At 46.4% G+C, this 14,407-nt stretch overlaps 1 protein-coding gene across 1 annotated transcript in view; it reads left to right on the plus strand.

The window, feature by feature from the left end:
- phldb1b (pleckstrin homology-like domain, family B, member 1b) overlaps positions 1-14,407 on the plus strand; it is a gene marked incomplete at its 5' end in the record, with an annotated part of 92,083 nt that overhangs the window by 17,888 nt on the left and 59,788 nt on the right. The window contains 1 exon segment of the mRNA XM_080459672.1: positions 10,983-11,108. Within this exon segment, the coding sequence (XP_080315798.1) occupies positions 10,983-11,108 (126 nt within the window).

Genomic DNA, 14,407 nt, shown 5'->3' on the forward strand with positions numbered 1-14,407 from the left:
GCGGGTAGAGTTCATGATAAAGGCCATCTGTCCTTCCCTGTTTATTGACTCAACACCAAGTACTTCCATTAAATTACCTTCCATTCCTGTAATTGCAAAACGAAGCACGGTAGCTTGTCAACACCATGTGGCTGCTCAGTGATGACTATCTGATGATTTATGGTCCCACCTGGTCGGCGCTCAGTGTGATAGACGACCCGTTCAGAGCCCCACTCGTCCCTCCGACCTGGATAAATGCTCCGTGTCTCCCCCGGGACCATAAATCTGCACCTATTCTGTGCAGCTCTATAGTCCCGTGTCTTCTCGCAGCGGGAGGATCTATCATCATGAAGAACTGCTCGCCGCTGCAATGCTTGAATAGATGAGCAGTAATTAGCTTGGAGGGCCTGCCAGTAGTGGAGCTCAGCGCCGCTGCTGCAGGGGATCCATTGGGGGAATACCACTTTGGATCTGTGATGCGTTTACAAACCAGAAGAAAAACTAAAGTAAAGGTTAAGTTCTCTTTCTTTCATGAGCTGGGCACAGTGCATAAACGTTAAGAATATATTAATGAGTTTATATGATGATTGATAATGTGAATAGAATCTAACTTTACGGTAACATAGCAGCTCTTTAGCAGCATTAATTTCAGTCACCGTGAAGATAATCCTAGAAAACCAGCAGCCTCAATCAAAGAAAGAAATGTCCTTACACCTTAGGCCACTTGGTGGCAGTGTTGTAATCAATCCTCAGTCATTTCATCCAGTGAAGTAGTCTGTGGCTAAAGAGCAACTCTGTCTGAATTAGGGAAGAAATAATAATTATAAACCCAACGATCAATTAAAATGTGTTTTTTGTTTTTAAACATTATTATACCATGTTCACAGTAGTCTATGACATCATCTCGTCATAAGATCCTGATATGATCATCGACTCAGGAATCGAGAACAGGACTGCTGGTGTCAAATTACAAAAAATGTGTTTAATGCTAGATAGTACAAGGTACAAGTACAAGTACAAGGTTTCATTTATGGGTCATTTTTCCAAAAAAGGATTGCAAAGCTGTGAGAAGACGATGGAGCAGGTGTCAAATTACAGGTACGGGAGGGAGGTGGAGACTGAGAGCGAGATGTTTCAGAGAGACGTCACTGCTGCCGTTATGGTGGAGTTCTGGAATAGGAACCACTCCCCTTTAACTACCTGCCAATACCTATTGATTACCTGTTAACTTTGTCTGGGTCTCCCCTTGGTGCATGCTGGTTCCCCTTGTGGGTCCCAGAGTCATCCTGCGGTGCTCGCAGCACCGCAGGATGACTCTGGGAGAAGAAGTCCGGCTTTCTTGGAATCGACTTTAAAACCAGTTGAAGAAAAGAAATCGTGGAAAGAAAAACCAGTGAAAATTCAACCGTGCAGGTTAATGTTCAAGGTGTTGGCTTCAGGTGCTCCAGAGGAGTCCGTCGCTCCAGGGGAGTCCGTCGCTCCAGGGGAGTCCGTCGCTCCAGAGGAGTCCGTCGCTCCAGTGGAGTGAATCGCTCCAGTGGAGTCCGTCGCTCCAGTGGAGTGAATCGCTCCAGTGGAGTCCGTCGCTCCAGTGGAGTCCGTCGCTCCAGTGGAGTCCGTCGCTCCAGTGGAGTGAATCGCTCCAGTGGAGTCCGTCGCTCCAGTGGAGTCCGTCGCTCCAGTGGAGTCCGTCGCTCCAGAGGAGTCCGTCGCTCCAGTGGAGTCCGTCGCTCCAGTGGAGTCCGTCGATCCAGTGGAGTGAATCGCTCCAGTGGAGTCCGTCGCTCCAGAGGAGTCCGTCGCTCCAGTGGAGTCCGTCGCTCCAGAGGAGTCCGTCGCTCCAGAGGAGTCCGTCGCTCCAGTGGAGTCCGTCGCTCCAGTGGAGTCCGTCGCTCCAGTGGAGTCCGTCGCTCCAGTGGAGTGAATCGCTCCAGTGGAGTCCGTCGCTCCAGGGGAGTCCGTCGCTCCAGTGGAGTGAATCGCTCCAGTGGAGTCCGTCGCTCCAGTGGAGTGAATCGCTCCAGTGGAGTCCGTCGCTCCAGTGGAGTGAATCGCTCCAGTGGAGTCCGTCGCTCCAGTGGAGTCCGTCGCTCCAGTGGAGTGAATCGCTCCAGTGGAGTCCGTCGCTCCAGAGGAGTCCGTCGATCCAGTGGAGGGAATTGCTCCAGTGGAATCCGTCGCTCCAGTGGAGGGAATTGCTCCAGTGGAGTCCGTCGCTCCAGTGGAGTCCGTCGCTCCAGAGGAGTCCGTCGCTCCAGTGGAGTCCGTCGCTCCAGTGGAGTCCGTCGCTCCAGTGGAGTCCGTCGCTCCAGTGGAGTGAATCACTCTAGTGGAGTCTGGAGTCCGTCGCTCCAGTGGAGTCCGTCGCTCCAGTGGAGTCCGTCGCTCCAGAGGAGTCCGTCGCTCCAGTGGAGTCCGTCGCTCCAGTGGAGTCCGTCGCTCCAGTGGAGGGAATCGCTCCAGTGGAGGGAATCGCTCCAGTGGAGTCCGTCGATCCAGTGGAGTGAATCACTCTAGTGGAGTCTGGAGTCCGTCGCTCCAGTGGAGTCCGTCGCTCCAGTAGAGTCCGTCGCTCCAGTGGAGTCCGTCGCTCCAGTGGAGTCCGTCGCTCCAGTGGAGGGAATCGCTCCAGTGGAGTCCGTCGCTCCAGTTGAGTCCGTCGCTCCAGCTGAGTGAATCACTCTAGTGGAGTCTGGAGTCCGTCGCTCCAGTGGAGTCCGTCGCTCCAGTGGAGTCCGTCGCTCCAGTGGAGTCCGTCGCTCCAGTGGAGTCCGTCGCTCCAGAGGAGTCTGTCGCTCCAGTGGAGTCCGTCGCTCCAGTGGAGTCCGTCGCTCCAGTGGAGGGAATCGCTCCAGTGGAGGGAATCGCTCCAGTGGAGTCCGTCGCTCCAGTGGAGTCCGTCGATCCAGTGGAGTCCGTCGCTCCAGTGGAGGGAATCGCTCCAGTGGAGTCCGTCGCTCCAGTGGAGTCCGTCGATCCAGTGGAGTCCGTCGCTCCAGTGGAGTCCGTCGCTCCAGTGGAGTCCGTCGCTCCAGTGGAGGGATTATATGTCATGTTTTTTCTGACACAGCCTACAATCTAATCTGTGTTAACGTTATGGATAATCATGCTCGTGAACTAAAGTTCCCTTCTACTCAGCAGCTCTGTAGCTTTAACTTTCCAGGGTTAGATCATCTAAATTTATTTTAACAATTGAAAGACCAAAACAAAGACTTAAAATCTAACGACTGAAGCCCCCCCCCCCCCCCCCAAAAGCCCAAATTCTATCACTTCAGATTTGTATACTTTGTGTTGAGTTTAGAAGCTTCTAGTACCCTGAGGGTCGGTTCGGCACCATTTTTGGTGGTAAAACGAACTTTGGTCATTAGAAATCGTTTCCGTAAACCGAGAGTCTTACGATCATTAAGTGGCGCCTTACATCTGGATAAAACACTGGAGGAAGGAGATTTCTGCTGCTGACTGGTGTCTTCCAGGATCTTCCAAACATTCCTGTGGTCAATGTGAGACCATTTTTCTTTAATATTTTCCACTGCAGGACTGGCTGGAACACAAGCAGAGGTAGAACAGCGTGGCTTCGGACCGTCGCCGTCTTTCCTAACCTGACTCATGTTTCATGCCATGACGCGTTGAGTTGACGTATGCACAGATATTCCACGTACAGAGGGAAGGTGTAGTGAAATGGAAGCTGCAGGAGCTTCAGTCGTGTCCACTGCTTGTGAGTGAGGAGGAAACATGCTCTCTCAGCTGCCAGCAGCAGTTTGTGCCGAGAGGAAGAGGCGCTGGTGAAAACGTCAGCCTGCAGCGGCGACCACGACGCACAGATAGTCACTGTTTTTCACGACACAAATAAGATGGATCTTATTAAAAAAATGCTTTAAATTCTGGTTGAACTTTAGCTAAATGTGACTGTGTTGACTGAGCTGGATTTCAATGACCATATTTTACCGTATTATCTGGAGTATAAGTTGTGTCTGTAAAACCGTATCAGTCACAATCATTTTTGTATTTATGTCCAAACGTAACTAGACTTTCGACAAGTTTTCCGCCAGCAGCAGCTGCTGTTTCTTTTTGGAGACATTTCTCTTGCTCAATGGTCACCGATGGTTTGTTCCTGTATATTTTGATATAGAAGTTAGTTCTACGTCAGTAGTTAACTTTGAGGCTCTGGAGTTTTTTTAGTAATATTCTTATTCCATGATTTTTTTGTTTTGCTTTTTACAAGATTGTTTTGCTTTTACGAAGTGATGGTATCTTATTCTGTAGGAGTCATTTCTGTTAAGTCACATTGATTTAGAAACTCAACAATTATTCTCAATAACAAGTAATTCATTTCAATGTTTCCAGCTCGGTGACTAACATTAACATGTTTTGATCTGACTGAACAGCATTCATGAATATGAAATGATTCAGAATATAGACAGAGTATAAAGCTATTTATCTATCGTCTACACCAGGAGAGTCAAACTCATTTCCACCGAGGGCCACCTCAGCATAATGGCTGCCCTCAAAGGACCAAATGTAACTAAGACAGTATAGATGTAACTAAATATAATGTAAAATAAATGTAACTACTCCTCAATCTTAAATAACTGATGATCGCCGCCGTGTGTGGTTTCCCGCCGGGGGGGGGGCGTCTTAATCTGGATATGCACAAGTGCAGCACTACTTCCGTGTCAACAAAGGCACATGTAATTACCGTATTTTGTAGAATATTTGAACCTGCGCTCACATGTTCCCACTAGACAGGCACCCCAAGGCTTGCACTCCTGCACTGCGCGTCTATTGGGAGCAATACGGTATTTATTTTAAGACAATCAGGCCTTTAAGCCCTCATGATAATTGATTTCTGATAAGCTGTTAACTTCATCTAGTTCTAACTTTATGAAAAGCTTTTTGGTGATTAAAGACGTGCCTGAGAACAAATGTGAATGAAGAAAAGAAGAGCATTGATTCTTTACATTTAAAAGGATTAACCCAAACCAGCCTCCCACATTAGCCTCTTGCTATGACTAATGTTTTTAACCTTATAAAAAGATCTTAAGGTGTGGTTATTAATATAGTTAAAACTGTCGCTATAACACCTTTTAAAGCACAATAAAAGCATTCAGTTATTTCTGTCAGGTTTGTCTGGTACAGATCTGCGACTAGACAACATCTCACTGGGCTGGTTGGTTGTTGGTTGTTTGAGTTGAGCGAGGAGCTGAACCTGGCAGCCTCAGCAGCACTAATGGAGCTGGTGATGGTTATTAGTCTCCATTATGCCTCAACAGACTTGCTCATTGTTTGACAGAAGTGATTAAAAGTGAAGCCCTGCAGCTCTCTGAGCGCTGAGTGTCACCGCAGCATCAGAATCACGCCGTTCCAGCCACCTTCTCTCCAGCAGCTCCTTCTCTGTGAGCGGCTGTACTGATCTGCAGCGACGGGATCGTGTCGGTACACGTCTGGGCCGGCGGTGCACTGCCGGCAGAATCCAGAGCAACCGGAGCGGCTCGGCCAAGCGGACGACGTGGCTCCTGAACACCGCAGCGTCAACATCTCCCAACGTCAGCCTGCTTTAGTTTTTCTTCTTCCCTCAGCAGAGCCGTGGCGTCTCTCCAGCTGATTCCAAATATCCACACAAACTATTTGAACTGTGGAAAACTACCAACCAAAACTATGCCGGGAGGCTTGGTGTTGCAACCACATGGAAATTTTAAAAAGCAGCTTGTGCAGAACTTTGTGCAGAGGAAAGAGTATACAAGGGTGAATCAGCTTGCAGGATCATCCTACTAGTATTAGGTATCATCCTACTAGTATTAGGTATCATCCTACTAGTATTAGGTATCATCCTACTAGTATTGGGTATCATCCTACTAGTATTAGGTATCATCCTACTAGTATTTGGTATCATCCTACTAGTATTAGATATCATCCTACTAGTATTAGGTATCATCCTACTAGTATTGGGTATCATCCTACTAGTATAAGATATCATCCTACTAGTATTAGGTATCATCCTACTAGTATAAGGTATCATCCTACTAGTATAAGGTATCATCCTACTAGTATTGGGTATCATCCTACTAGTATAAGATATCATCCTACTAGTATAAGGTATCATCCTACTAGTATAAGGTATCATCCTACTAGTATTAGGTATCATCCTACTAGTATTAGATATCATCCTACTAGTATAAGGTATCATCCTACTAGTATTAGGTATCATCCTACTAGTATTGGGTATCATCCTACTAGTATTGGGTATCATCCTACTAGTATTGGGTATCATCCTACTAGTATTGGGTATCATCCTACTAGTATTAGGTATCATCCTACTAGTATTGGGTATCATCCTACTAGTATTGGGTATCATCCTACTAGTATAAGGTATCATCCTACTAGTATTGGGTATCATCCTACTAGTATTGGGTATCATCCTACTAGTATTAGGTATCATCCTACTAGTATTGGGTATCATCCTACTAGTATTGGGTATCATCCTACTAGTATAAGGTATCATCCTACTAGTATAAGGTATCATCCTACTAGTATTGGGTATCATCCTACTAGTATTAGGTATCATCCTACTAGTATTAGGTATCATCCTACTAGTATTGGGTATCATCCTACTAGTATAAGATATCATCCTACTAGTATTAGGTATCATCCTACTAGTATTGGGTATCATCCTACTAGTATACGATATCATCCTACTAGTATTAGGTATCATCCTACTAGTATTGGGTATCATCCTACTAGTATAAGGTATCATCCTACTAGTATTGGGTATCATCCCACTAGTATTAGGTATCATCCGACTAGTATTAGATATCATCCTACTAGTATAAGGTATCATCCTACTAGTATTAGATATCATCCTACTAGTATAAGGTATCATCCTACTAGTATTAGATATCATCCTACTAGTATTTGGTATCATTCTACTAGTATAAGGTATCATCCTACTAGTATTAGATATCATCCTACTAGTATAAGGTATCATCCTACTAGTATTAGATATCATCCTACTAGTATTTGGTATCATTCTACTAGTATTAGATATCATCCTACTAGTATAAGGTATCATCCTACTAGTATTAGATATCATCCTACTAGTATTAGATATCATCCTACTAGTATAAGGTATCATCCTACTAGTATTAGATATCATCCTACTAGTATAAGGTATCATCCTACTAGTATTAGATATCATCCTACTAGTATTTGGTATCATTCTACTAGTATTAGGTATCATCCTACTAGTATTAGATATCATCCTACTAGTATAAGGTATCATCCTACTAGTATTAGATATCATCCTACTAGTATTTGGTATCATTCTACTAGTATTAGATATCATCCTACTAGTATTTGGTATCATTCTACTAGTATTAGGTATCATCCTACTAGTATAAGGTATCAGTTGAACTGGTGGTTGGCAACACGGCCAACACCAAGACCTGCTGTAGAGGTTTGGATGGTCTGTGTTTTATTTATTTGTGAACATGCAGAACAGGCAGGTCTCTTATCATGTTTGGACTTGTGAGGCTCCGCCCTCTCTCATACCAGCGTTGAATGGAAATGGTCCAATACCAGAGTCAAAATGTGTACAAACGCCTACTTGCTCGCAATGCGATGGTACTAAATCACGATGTCCCAGTGAAACTCAGGTTCCATGGAATCTACATGACTTTTACAGAAGTTATCATTCGATTCCCATCTCTGCCTGCCTACATGCCGAAGTGTCCTTGGGCAAGACACTGAACCACAAACCTGTGTTAATGGGTGAGAGAGTGAGTGGTTGGTGGTGGTCGGAGGGTGAATGTAGTGAGAGAGTGAGTGGTTGGTGGTGGTCAGAGGGTGAATGTAGTGACAGAGTGAGAGAGAGAGTGGTTGGTGGTGGTCAGAGGGTGAATGTAGTGAGAGAGTGAGTGGTTGGTGGTGGTCGGAGGGTGAATGTAGTGAGAGAGTGAGTGGTTGGTGGTGGTCGGAGGGTGAATGTAGTGAGAGAGTGAGAGTGAGTGGTTGGTGGTGGTCAGAGGGTGAATGTAGTGAGAGAGTGAGTGGTTGGTGGTGGTCAGAGGGTGAATGTAGTGAGAGAGTGAGTGGTTGGTGGTGGTCGGAGGGTGAATGTAGTGAGAGAGTGAGAGAGTGAGTGGTTGGTGGTGGTCGGAGGGTGAATGTAGTGAGAGAGTGAGAGAGTGAGTGGTTGGTGGTGGTCAGAGGGTGAATGTAGTGAGAGAGTGAGAGAGTGAGTGGTTGGTGGTGGTCAGAGGGTGAATGTAGTGAGAGAGAGAGTGGTTGGTGGTGGTCGGAGGGTGAATGTAGTGAGAGAGTGAGTGGTTGGTGGTGGTTGGAGGGTGAATGTAGTGAGAGAGTGAGAGAGTGAGCGGTTGCTGGTGGTCGGAGGGTGAGGCACTGCTCACCCTGACTGCATGTCACTGCTGCATCATGCGAAATGATTTCTGATGAGAAACACTTACGTCGACGATGTTAATGTCTTCGTGCTTCGAGAGTTGCTCTCCCAAATAACAGTGCTCCTTTTCTATCCCCATTTGAGTTTATTTTCTAGTTTTTGGTCATTATTGAATTATGTTTGTGTGTTCACCAGGTAAACTCAGGTTATGAAATTGTTATTGTCGCCAATTGATTCAAATGTATGAGTTTATTTGCAGTTTTGAGATATTAATTTTTCTCTCTTATTCAAAGTTTGCAGAGTATACATGCAACATTTCAATATATATCGTGTGGGCCCTCATTAGTTCCCCGAATAATCAATAATTTATCTAAATATACTGAATATAAATATGAAGTATTGGTGCTCAGGTGTTTAATCAGCAGTGATATCCTGTTTGGGCCTGAGCCAGCAGCTGCGTTCCATCAGGTGTTTCTGTACATCGCCATGGCGATCTGCATGAAGGACAACTTCTCATTCTTTCCTTACTTTCCGCACGTGGAACTCGTTTCCCTCCTAATGCGTGCGGGACTCTGGAGCGACGCTAAGGAAGCTGTAAACACTGCTTACCTGCTGAGTCGGCGCGATGGATCACCATGGAGAGCCCGTTTGTTGTTTGGACTCGCTGAATAAAGGCCTGAGGGGCGCGAGGATCAGCCGTGTTAATCTGCACAGTCAAGCACCAAGTTATTCAAGTTGGAAAACTGCTCACAGCCACTGAGAATGCAACTTTTTGAAAACTGTAGAGGAGCAAAAAGGAAACCTTCTGGAAATGGTGGGGCTTTGTGAAGACAGCAGAAACGCTGCTACTGCAGACCAAGGCTGTAGTAAATAAATCTTCTGCACATGCTCAGTAGGGGGACAATAACAACAATGCTTTCCTCCAGAGTGTCGAGACTCTCAGTCCATATTCTGGGATTTGGTGGTTTTATAGTTGAGAGTCACTGGAAGAACAATCCAACTTGTTTGTCCGTCCTTACTGTGATGTTTATAACGTATTCTCTGCTCGTGTGTGTGTGTGTGTGTGTGTGTGTGTGTGTGTGTGTGTGTGTGTGTGTGTGTGTGTGTGTGTGTGTGTGTGTGTGTGTGTGTGTGTGTGCTTTCATTAACTCCGGGTCTGGCATGCTGACTGCATGGTTTTCTGTCTTTCTGCCGTTGCCGTGGAAACACACATTGTTCTCAGAAAGTTTCTGTGTCACGGCAAAACTTTTCTGCCTTTTTTATTTGACTTTTACTTTGACTCCTCCCACAATTAGGCAGCTCTGCTCTGGCACATGGCACCACGAGCGCAAGTACTTCCTCCTCTTCCCAAGATGGGCATGTGTGGGCGGAGCCAGTCCAGCTCACACAGACACAGCAGATTCTGAATGCAGCTCCTATGATCCAATATTCCAAATGAGGAAAATCAAGGAGGAGCTAGAACCTTAGAATACTGAAGCTTTCTGGACCGAGACCACGTGGAAGTGTTGAAACACTGGAGGATGTGACCCTTTAAAAGGAACTTAAGAACTGATGCTAATCTGCACTGCGTCCTCCCGTCAGCAGAACTCTAGAGAACGTGGAACAAAGCTGCTGCTGCTGCATTTGGCATCTCGCCAGAGGAACTGAACAGTCTTTGAAACATTTTCATTTTTCTTTAAACAAAAGACCTAAATACCTGCTGACTGCTCGAGCCTCTTCTCCCTCCTACTGGACGCGTTTCCTGTGGCGGCGGGATGTCAGGGCGAGCCACATCACATAGTTTGGCTCCGTCAACCTTTGGGGGATCTGGTGTATCTGAAGAAGTTTGATGATCATTTAAAAAGAAAATGGTGACAAAGAATTTAAAAACCATGATATCTACTAAATGTTTTAATCCTGGGATATCCTCTACAACAGATTTTCCTCTCTGATGGGCTCTGGGTGTCGTCTCTTCATAGTGAGCACTGTGAGCGTTCAGCTTTGTGCTGAAGGGGTTTTCTCCCAGATCCTGTACAGCTGACGTTCACCGCATTTACCTTTTGTGGTGACTGCTCAGATGGTCCAGTGGGTCCAGTAGGTCCAGTGGGTCCAGTAGGTCCAGTGGGTCCAGTGGGTCCAGTAGGTCCAGTGGGTCCAGTAGGTCCAGTGGGTCCAGTAGGTCCAGTGGGATTCTGTCAGAGATGTTTAGGTGTTTATTACTCTGCTTTGTGATGGAAATGCTGTGAGAGGAAACTTGTTTCATAAACCAGACCTGAATTCTCTGAGTGGAGACATTTCAAAGAGATCCATCCATCCATCCATCCATCCATCCATCCATCCATCCATCCATCCATCCATCCATCCATCCATCCATCCATCCATGCATGCATCCATCCATCCATCCATCCATCCATCCATCCATCCATCCATCCATCCATCCATCCATCCATCCATCCATCCATCCATCCATCCATCCATCCATCCATCCATCCATCCATCCATCCATCCATCCATCCATCCATCCATCCATCAGAAACCTGAACACTCCAATATGTTGGTGAATTGTGTTAAATGGGTGTTTCCAGTCCGTCCATGTGGAATCAAGCTGACGACACGTCTTGCCTTCCAGGGTGTTTGCTGTGTTTTGGCCAGTCGGCCTTCTTTCGCTTCAACCACCCAGAGGAAGCCTTCAGGATGAAGAGCATGATGCCCCACGGAGGAGCCGTCTCCACCGGGGACTACAGACCCTGTGCAGGTACTACTCTACACTGCACACATGCAGCACTGAAGCAAACATTCTTCCTCCTTCCTCGGTGTGAATGGAAACACACTGGCCTTTTGTCCCGTGAATAAAACGGACCCAGAAGAGCCTTTTCCTGCAGAAGTTCCAGTTTCATCTCCGCCCGTGTGAATGAATGGGCCAGATTGTTCGGGGAGCAAGGCAGTGTGTTTTACAGGTGGATGTTTGTACAGCAGTAAACTCCTGGCATTCTTCTGCTTTTACAAGCTGGAGCGGAGGGTGGAGGTGGAGGTGGAGGTGGAGGTGGAGGTGGAGGCCTGCTGGGCCAAAGCAACACATTAATTTGGTCACACATTATACTATCTCAGAATAAGGCTGATTAAAAAATCTTGTTCTAGATTATTTCCAATTGTTTGCAAGGGCTTACCATACTATAGCATTCGCTGAAAATAAATCTTAAATCTTTCTCTGACTCGGGTTGAACAACTTTTCACGTCTCAAACCTCAAATGTTACTGAAGCTTTTCATCATTTCTTTTTTTAAGCCTCCAAATGGCATTTTTTTCTCTAATAAAGGCCCAAATTGCTCGTTAGCCCGGTTTGTAGCTGTTCTGAGGCCCTTGTTGTCGGCGTGAGGCTTTAAAATACAGAACCTGCTGAACCCGGGAGCCTGAATGGTACCCAGCTGGGACCTGCTGCTGGAGCGCACACTATGCATGGTTTATGAGCATCTCATTCCTCTGCGTCTCCAGGCAAAGTTTTCAGCTGCTCGTGTGTGTGTGTGTGTGTGTGTGTGTGTGTGTGTGTGTGTGTGTGTGTGTGTGTGTGTGTGTGTGTGTGTGTGTGTGTGTGTGTGTGTGTGTGTGTGTGTGTGTGTGTGTGTGTGTGTGTGTGTGTGTGTGTGTGTGTGTGTGTGTGTGTGTGTGTGTGTGTGTGTGGAGGGGGCTCCTGTTGACTTCCCGACTGTAATGAAAGCCTTCCGTTGTTTAAGAAGGTACCAATTATACATTCCTGAGTGGCATTGGGATGAAGGCTGCTTACACCACTCCCATGATGAACTAAACATATTTATCATATCTTATCTGTAATTGAGACCAAACCCAACCAGACCAGAGAGTTTAGAAATCCCCATTCCCTCTATGTCCAGATAAAACCCTTTATCTTGTGTGCAGTCTCCAAATCAAAGTCGATCTCGACTCTCAAACATGAAGCCAAAATCAGCCGGTCAGGATTAAGAAGACCGTCCGTATGTCCTCTGTCTCGCTTCCTACAATTCAGGGTTCTGCATTTGATTCCAGTTGAGTTTGGAGGGAAGAATCATTACAGGACCGGACAAACGGAGCGACGCAAACAATGTACAGGCGCCAGTTATTGTTAAATGAATGTTTTTGGACAGTCGGAGGAAAGCGGACTCCACACAGTTAGCGACAATCACAGACATGAAGAACATAGAAAGAAGAGTGGATGTCAAATCCTCTCTGATCAAACAGAAGTCTGAAGGAATGTGTCGTGGTGATGGACGACTGTAGGTGTGCATGTTGTGTTGAGATGCAGAAATCACCCAACTGAAAGGTGTGTGTGACTCTGGCAGAGCTGCAGGGAGTCCAGCAAAGACAAAGACCTCAAGGACGCAGTTAGAATAAGCTGCCCGGTGTGATATTAGTTCCTAATTCTGCATGACTTCCTGCATCAGTGCACCGAGGTGATCAGCCTGTGGATCTACAGAGTTCAATTTGATATCTATAGCACCAAATACAACGCTGCCTCATTTCAAGGCACTTGTATCGACTAAACCAACAATTCCACATGAGCAATCATAAGTGACTTTAACCCTAACCCTAACTCTGAGCCTAACCCTAACCCTGAGCCTAACCCTAACCCTGAGCCTAACCCTAACCCTGAGCCTAACCCTAACTCTGAGCCTAACCCTAACCCTGAGCCTAACCCTAACCCTGAGCCTAACCCTAACCCTAACTCTGAGCCTAACCCTAACCCTGAGCCTAACCCTAACCCTGAGCCTAACCCTAATCCTGAGCCTAACCCTAACCCTGAGCCTAACCCTAACCCTGAGCCTAACCCTAACCCTGAGCCTAACCCTAACCCTGAGCCTAACCCTAACCCTGAGCCTAACCCTAACCCTAACCCTGAGCCTAACCCTAACCCTGAGCCTAACCCTGAGCCTAACCCTGAGCCTAACCCTAACCCTGAGCCTAACCCTAACCCTGAGCCTAACCCTAACCCTAACCCTGAGCCTAACCCTAACCCTAACCTGCTTTTCCAGTTGGCGTTGGTTGATAGACAGAGAGACAAGGATGGGACAGAGCAACACTCCATAAATCCAGTCCCTATAGACGGATGGAGGCAGGAGTCTCTGACCACTAACTTCCAGTTCTTTGATAGAATCCCTCTGCTCATCTCAGTTGAGTCTTCCTCTGCAGGACTCAGGCCACAGTCAGTAAAAGCACAGTCATTGAGTTTGCATGTTCTCCCTGCGCCTGCATGGTTTTTATTCGGGTCATGTTTGGGTCATTCTGCGCCTGTTGTGAGGTACTTGTGCTGAATACACCCAAGAAGTGCCACAGTGCAGTTTGTCCCAGTCACATGGACCTTTCTTTAGTTTGTTTGTTTAGTCGGATCATTGACGATCCGCCGCCCGTCGTCAGCCCGTTGTGTCACAGCCGCCCGCCTCCTGGCTGATAGGACACTTCCTATGTCTGCCAGCCGGACCGGCAGACAGCTTCTGTGGCCCGGAGCTGCTCACTCAAAGTGTCTGACGGCTGGAGTTACAGTATCTGTTTCCAGAAACTATTTATAATGCTCCAGTCCCACTCTACTGTCTGCCATCTCTGCAGCCCTCCCAGACTGCCCCCACTTCCTGCACCCGTTGGCCTTCTGTGTGTTGCTTCACGGTAAAAGGCCTTTTTATCTCCGGGTGATTTCACCGCTGTGTCCGTCCCTGGCTGCTCTGCAGTCTGCACAGAGCAGCTCTGAATACAAGCCCCACGCTCTGTCATGCAGGATGCATTGTGCTGGGTCATAGATACGGTTTTAACCATTTCTAAGTAAAACCACATATTTCCTGGTGCTTTACTCTTCAGGTCTTTTGAAACCATAAAATCCACATTTCCAGTCTGATGAATAATCTATATTTTAAATGTTTCAGACGGCATTCCGTTGTGTTACAGTGTCTTCTGACTGAGTACCAAACATTGGATATATAAATAAATGCAAAAAAAACTAAATACAACAAAAGGTTTAGGCCTTTAAACATTTGTCCTTTGTCCAAAGGCTTGTCGGTAGATTTTAGTTGTTTAC

The sequence above is a fragment of the Lipophrys pholis genome, assembly GCF_963383615.2.
Source record: "Lipophrys pholis genome assembly, chromosome: 3".
In the NCBI taxonomy this organism is placed as follows: domain Eukaryota; kingdom Metazoa; phylum Chordata; class Actinopteri; order Blenniiformes; family Blenniidae; genus Lipophrys; species Lipophrys pholis.